This window comes from Orycteropus afer, unplaced genomic scaffold, assembly GCF_000298275.1.
Source record: "Orycteropus afer afer isolate SDZICR_OR568_19922 unplaced genomic scaffold, OryAfe1.0 scaffold00126, whole genome shotgun sequence".
NCBI lineage: Eukaryota > Metazoa > Chordata > Mammalia > Tubulidentata > Orycteropodidae > Orycteropus > Orycteropus afer.
In genome coordinates this window covers 6,646,833-6,654,522 of record NW_006921713.1, presented here as the reverse complement: position 1 = coordinate 6,654,522, position 7,690 = coordinate 6,646,833, and the positions used below count along the sequence as shown (strand labels likewise).

The following is a 7,690-nucleotide window of genomic DNA, read 5'->3' as shown; positions in this document are numbered from 1 at the left end:
TTGTGGTTTTGTTTTTTCTCTTCGTGTTCTGGAATTCCAGTGACACGTAAGTTATTCCTCTTGATGGTATCCCACATGAACCTTAGGCTTTCTTCGTTTTGTTTTGATTTTTTTTCTGATTGATCCCTTTCCAAAGAAGTATTCAGGTATTTGTTTTCAATCTCATTAATTCTGTCTTCCATTGCATCAGTTCTATTCTTTTGCCCTTCCAATTTGTTATCTATTTCTGACAATGTAGTATTAATCTTCTGGATTTCTGTCTATAGATTTACAGTCATTTCTAATTTTTTGTTTATTTTGTCATTTTGTTCTTATATTTTCTTCCAGAATTCTTATAGGGTTTTTCCTGTGTTTTCTTTGGTCTGTCTCTCAGTCCTTTGAAGATACCTAAATATAATTCTTTTGATATCTTTATTAAAGAGTTCTGATCCCGCTTCTTCCTCAGGGATGTGTCTGGGTCTGTATCTTGCTCCCTTGTTTCTACCACTTTATCCTGCTTCTTTGTGTGTACTGTGATGGTCTGTTGTCTCCGAGGCATCGTGGCATTGTTGTATTTAGATCTCTGTTAACTGTTTGTGAAAAGAAGCCAAAGATGATTCAGGCTCTTCTTGGTGGTTTTTTATCGTTGGCCTGTTGGTGGAGAAGGAGGTAGTGGCTCTCGCTCATTAAGTGAGGTTGCAGAAGGTGTGGGTGTAGGTTGTGTCTTATGAGGACTGTTGTTGTCTCCCCCTTAGTTAGACACAAATTACAATTGAATAATAGATCTGGGACATTTTTAACTCCTGCCACATAGGAGCCAGCTTTGTACTGATTCTTGTTAATGAAGTAATACATTTAATTACATTCTTGTTTTCATGTATGTTGTACTTTTGTTTTCGTGTGTGTGTGTGTATGTATTGTTTGTTCTTAACTCTTGCTTTTTTATAGCATCATATGTCATTAAAATGCATCAAAAGGAAAGCTATATAGTGTATTGTGTTTACTTTTTCTGTTCGTCTTCACTCCTTCCCATAAATTTAGGATATTTTATTTCATACTGAAGCTCTTCTTACAGGGTAGATTTGCTAATGATACATTTTCTGTAATTTTCATCTAAAAATATATTTTGCATCTGTTCCTTTTTTTTTCAGGAGTGTTTTGCTAGATAAAAAGCTTTTGTTTATAGTTTTTGAAATTATTTAATATTTTGAATATGTTCCATTGTTTTCTGCTTTCATGGTTTCTAGTCAGGTGTTATGTGCCATCTAGTCAGACCTGACTCATAGCAGCCCCTCCTTGAGTTTCCAAGGTGATATTACTACGGAAGTAGATTTCCCAACTTTCCTTTCGAGTAATGGCTGGTGAATTTGAACTGCCAGCCTCCTGGTTAGCAGTTAAATGCCGTAGGCACTATGCTACCAGAACTCCTGATCTCGATATATTATAAAGTAAATATAACCCAAAATCCCATTGCTATTGAGTCAATTCTGACTCACAGCAATCCTATTGAACACAGTAGAACTCCCCCATAGGTTTCCAAGTCTGTATTCTTTCCAAAAGTGGATTGTCATATCTTTCTCCTGTGGAGCAGCTGAGAGGTTCAGACCACTGACCTTTTAGTTATCAGCTGAATGCTTAACTACTGCACTACCAGGGCACCTTGCAAAAAATTATAATTATCATTTATTAAACAAATGTCATGTACCAGGCCTGATGTTAAGAAGCACTTTATAGAAATTGTTTGGATTAATTTTCAGAATAGCTTCCATGTTCAAATTTTTAGAAATTGAAGAAATTGTCAACTAATTTAAATTCACATAGTTAATAAATATTGAAGATAGAAAATGCAGTCAGTCTTTCTTATTCCATGTTATTGTTGTTGTTGTTTGCCATCGAGTATAGTGACCCCTCCTTGGGTTTCTGAGGCAGTGTCACTACAGAAGTAGATTGCCCCATCTTCCTTCCGAGGAGTTGCTGGTGAATTTGAACCGCCAGCCTTCTGGTTAGCATTCAAGTGCCTTAGGTACTATGCTACCAGAGCTCCCATCATAGTCCTGGCTTTTAAGGTCTGTGACTGCTTTCCTTTTTTGTTGCTGTTAATGTGGTATTTTAAAGGTAGTTTTCTTTTTTAAAAATTAGTTTCTAAAGATACTAATGTCTGGTTAATAGGATAGGCAGTCCTAGGTTACAAACATCTGACTTAGTGCAACTCATATTATAAACCAACCCCCACTGGGGTCTATTTGTATTAAAAATGTGAGTTACATACAGTAGTTAGTAATAATAAATAGTCACTACTCTGCAAAGCATATCAAAACATTGTTGTTGTTGTTGTTATGTGCCGTCGAGTCAGCCCTGACTCATAGCGACCCCTCCTTGGGTTTCCGAGGCAGTATCACTACGGAAGTAGGATTGCCCAACCTTCCTTCCGAGGAGTGGCTGGTGGGTTTGAACCGCCAGCCGTCTGGTTAGCAGGCAAGTGTCTTAGCCACTATGCTACCAGAGCTCCCTAACAACAAAGCTCCCTAACAACAACAACAACAACTCTGCAAAGCATATCAAAACATTAGTCGTAGTAGTAGTATTGTAATATGATGTTAACAGATGTTTTAGCGCATCACGAGGTTTTTCTTTAATGTTTTCTATGCATAGAAAGGTATACTGTATACTAAGACAAACTTTTGACTAACTGACGTCAGACACAAACTGTACCTAACTATTCCTATTTACATACAAATTAATCTGAAAGACAGTTTTAGGAATAGAACTTGTTCATATTCCAGGGACTGCCTATATAGCATACTGTATTGTACTGTACTTTCTTAGTTAAGTAGTATTGCTATAACATAAATATCACAGGTATATCCTTGGAAGGAAGGTTGGGCAATCCTACTTCCGTAGTGATACTGCCTCGGAAACCCAAGGAGGGGTCGCTAGGAGTCGGGGCCGACTCGACGGCAAAACAACAACAACAACATATGCCTTTAAAGAAGAGAAATTTATTTTCTTAAAGTTCTAGCTAAAAGTCCAAATCAAGAACTAGGCCATACTGGTTAATTATCCTGGACATTCCTCGATTCCTTGACCTCAGACAATCCTCACATGGCATCTGTCTTCCTCTGTGTGTCTCTCTTTCTGTTGTGCTCTTTTTATAGCTCAGTAGTGAGTAGATTTTGGGCCCACCTGATAATATTATGGCCTTCTTAATGTAACAGAAGAAAACCCTATTTTCAAATAGGATCACATCCACAATTATAGAGCCAGGAATTCAACACTTACTTTGGGGGACACAGTTTAATACATAACATAAGTACCATGTATCATATTTTCCACTTAAAAAAAAAATAGATTCTTTATGTAACTTAATACTAGCTTTGAAGATTGCCTTTTGTGTTTCAGTGGATTAATAGTGATAACTTAGGTTAGGATTAGTCAGCATTTTAAATGTTGGAAAATTAGTGAGCTTTGTGTTTAAATCACTTACAACTTTAAAGCATTTACTTTTAATCACTTTTAATAGCTCTGTGGAATTGATAGGTTAATTTTGTGAACTTCTAGATTCTCTTTTGAAAAATATTTGAGAAATATTTTTGCATGTATAATGTTAAACTCAAGAATATCCTGGGGCATTTATTTGAACAAACTGTGTTTCTACAGGTAAAAGCCAATTATTGGTCCACATGGAACCAGGCTACTCATTATACTTGTATCTCCTCACTGTTACTTCATTTTCAATATACATCTGCCAGAAATTCCTTTGCAAATTGCAAGAATTTGTTTTTCAGACTGGGAAAGCCACAGCCAGTGATTCGGGTGGTGTCATTGATCTCACAATGGATGATGAAGAGAGTGGAAGTTCACAAGGTACTGAAATAGTAATTGTACTAAAGAATTCTTTGATATTTTATTTCTCAATACAGTACAATATTTTATGAAATATATCTCTACAACATTATGTTGGGTGTATTTGTATTCCCTTTTGGAATTAAATAATGTGTGTGGGCAATGTTTATTCTGTTGGATATAAGGTCACTATGAGTAGGAACTGACTCAGTGGCACCTAACAACAATGACTATTACTGCCTTAAAAAACCAGACCCATCACCATCAAATCGATTGACTTATAGCGACCCTATAGGACAAAGTAGAATTGCCCTATAGGGTTTCTAAGGCTGTAAATCTTTATGGAAGCAGACTGTCTCATATTTCTCCCATGGAGTGGCTGGTGGGTTTGAACCACTGACCTTATGGTAATCAGCTGAATGCTTTAGCCACTGAACCACCAGACCTCCTTATTATTACCTTACAAAATAACCTGAAGATTTAAAAACTCAATGTAGGGAATAAGATAGTTCAGTTCATTTCAGGGGGAAAAAAAAAAAAAATAGCTTTGGAATTGAATATGGGACCAAAACTCCAAACTCACTGCGATTGATTTAATTCTGGCTCACAGCAACCCTCCTTGTGTTTTCAAGGCTGCCAATCTTTATGGAAGCAGACTGCCCCATCTTTTTTTCACAGAGTGGTTGGTGAGTTCAAACCACCAACATTTCGATTAGCAGCCAAATATCTGAAACCACTGCACTGTGACAGTAAAGTAAATTTTGAATAAAACTGAAGTGATTTAAAATTAATATTGTAGGGAATAAGATGGTTTAGTTGATTTTAGGAATACAAAATTAAGTAGCGTTGCAATTAAATATATTGACAGTGGAGTCAATTTTATATAAAATTCAAGTAAAATTCAAAATTAAGTAGCGTTGCAGTTATTGACAGTAGAGTCAATTTGATATAAAATTGAAGTAAAATCAAGAGATTTATATCATTATTCATTAGAACTGAGCTCATACCAATATGATTATTCTTAACAAGCTTCAGATTATCTCCATTGCTTTCCCAGGCCTTTTTTTAAAAAAAAATACAACTATCTGAATATAATTTAGCCTTGTTGTTGTTGTTGTGTGCCGTCAAGTCGGCCCCGACTCATAGCGACCCTTCCTTTGGTTTCCGAGGCAGTATCACTACGGAAGTAGATTCCCCAGCCTTCCTTCTGAGGAGTGACTGGTGAATTTGAACCTCCAGCCTTCTGGTTAGCAGTCAAGTGCCTTAGGCGCTACACTACCAGCGCTCCCTTAATGTAACCTAGAGGACAAAAATAAACACAGGTCATTTTTGAGAGGACAACAGGTAGGACTGACTTTGAATAGAAGATTAAGTAAAGATTCTTTTCAGTACTCATGACAATCTCCCTTTCTAGCATCCCTGCCTCATGGGATCTCTTCCATTGCTTTACCTTTGGTTAGATGCATCTTAAATTCTGCCATTCTCAAGTACATAGCTCTCTAGTAGCATCCAGTTATAGTATCAGGTGCTAAAGTTTTTAATTTCATTTCTCTTTTAGTAAAAAAATGCCATAAGAATGAAAATCAGCGGGGGATGGGGTGGGGTGGAGTTCATTTTAGATAGAAGTACTTTTAGCTTATATACTTTATATTAGCGTTTAGTGGTTTCCTATTTAAGAGCTTTGAGATACAAACATCATTCAAGACATTTTTTATTCTTTGTGTATTTGATTTTGAAGAATGGATAATGAGAACAAGCAATCATCTTGTGTTATTAGAACCTAAAGAACAATAGAGTATTTGGAATTCATGATCATTGATGAGACAACTCATCAGTTTATAGGTATTTGCCTAGAAGAATATCCTTGATATGGCTAACTAAATATGGATATATATAGTCATGTAAACCAAACCAAAACAAACTCATAGGCCTTCAAGTTGACTCTGACTCATAAGCAACCCCCATTGGATTTCTGAGGTGGCAGATCTTTACCAAAGTAGATTGCCACATCTTCCTTCCACTGAGCAACTAGTGGGTTTGAACCGCCAATCTTATGGTTAGCAGTCAGATAAATGCCTTAGGCACTGTGCCACCAGAGCTCCTTATATAGTCATATAAGCAATGAAATTATTGTGATTGATGTGATACTGTCTTGAATCCAGAGGTAGGATTTATCCATAAAGAAATAAACAAAACATAAAACTAAATTTTAGTAACTGTGAGTTAAGAATCTACCATAGGACCAGTAAGTTATTTAAGCTCCCTCACTCAGTTTTCAAATTGACAAAAATAAACATAACAGAAAGAAATTTTTTTCTTAGAGATAAATGTGATCCCCAAGTGGCAAAACCAAAAAACCAAACCCACTGCCTTGAGTCATATGGGAGAGAGTAGAACTGCCCCGTAGGATTTCCAAGGTTGTAAATCTTTACAGAAGCAGACGACCTTATATTTTTTTTCCCCCACAGAGTAGCTGGTAGGTTTAAACCACTGATCTTTTAGTTAGCTGCCAAATGGCAAGCAAACGTAAAATTGACAAAAAAGAACAAACCTGTATGTCTTTTTCTTTTAATAATCATAATGCCTCGCTTTTGATTAGCAGACCCTAAAAAACTACATCACACTCCTGTGTCAACCATTGGTTCTTCTCAGCCTGTGACTCGACCATTGCAACCCATACAACCAGCACCTCCTGTTCAGCCCTCTGGGGTGCCAACAAGTGGACCATCTCAGACAACAATACACTTACTACCTACAGGTAATTTGCCAGATCAGTAAGCTGAAACTTCAGTTTTGCCTGCAGAAAAACATGATTTAAATGGAATGGAAAGCATAATTCTGATTGTTATTGTGAAGACTATTTATCTCTTGAATACAGTATAACTTAACTGGCCCTCTTAAGTAGCAGCTCTGGTAGAAAAAATGATTATAAGTCTTATAATTTATAGATGTCTATGTCATTGGCCACTGGAAACTGAGAAAATAAATGTAGTTTCTCTAGAAAAGATGAGTATAAATATTAGTTCTGAGTATAATCGAAAACGGACTGATCAAACAAGGATTTTTAAATGACTTCTAACTAGGTTTAATTGTCTTAACTCTAAAGAGCTGTACAGTAATAGTTTCCTTGCCTGCTGCTCAAAAAGGTATAAATCAGAGATTTAAAGGATATAATCTGTATATTCTAAGCTATTTTTAAACCAGTCAAGATAATTTGTTTTCTTGACAAAGCAGTTTATTGCTTAAAGATTTTTTTCTACAAACTACCTTTATAAGCACTCTTCTTAAGGTAACTGTTGAGTTCATATGGAATTTTATCCAATGGAATCTTTTCTGATAATACCAGGGTTATTTGTAGGAATAAGGATATTTTCTGTAGTGGTTTACCAAGCCATTTATTAATTAATCTCTGAATTGTTAAATTATTATTGATGATTTAGTACTTAAAAGTATGGTAATTATTGTGTGGAGTTGTTGGATTTCAGAAGCCTAGATGCTTATCTAAAATTTGCTATCAGTTAAATTACATTTGACTCTATTGGCATTGCTGTTGTTGTTATGTGCCGTCGAGTCGGACCCGACTCATGGCGACCCCTCCTTGGGTTTCCGAGGCAGTATCATTACAGAAGTAGAGTGCCCCATCTTCCTTCCGAGAAGTGGCTAGTGGGTTTGAACCGCCAGCCTTCTGGTTAGCAATCAAGTGCCTTAGGCACTATGCTACTAGAGCTCATTGCTAGTTAAAAGAATTGTGCTTACTGGGGTGGGGAACTAGTTGAGGGTAATTAAGTTTACTTATCTGTTCTCATCCAGGTTCCTATCTGTTCTAATTATCTGCCTTAACCAGGGTGGAGGAAATAGTTTTGACTTA

General features: G+C 36.3%; 1 protein-coding gene across 1 annotated transcript in view; it reads left to right on the top strand.

The window, feature by feature from the left end:
* The window catches only part of LOC103200055 (activating transcription factor 7 interacting protein), a 101,470-nt gene that overhangs the window by 81,192 nt on the left and 12,588 nt on the right, over positions 1 to 7,690 (top strand). Inside the window, exons 10-11 of the mRNA XM_007944472.2 lie at positions 3,765 to 3,843; positions 6,425 to 6,580. Coding sequence (XP_007942663.1) covers positions 3,765 to 3,843; positions 6,425 to 6,580 — 235 coding nt within the window. The remainder of the gene's footprint in view (positions 1 to 3,764; positions 3,844 to 6,424; positions 6,581 to 7,690) is intronic.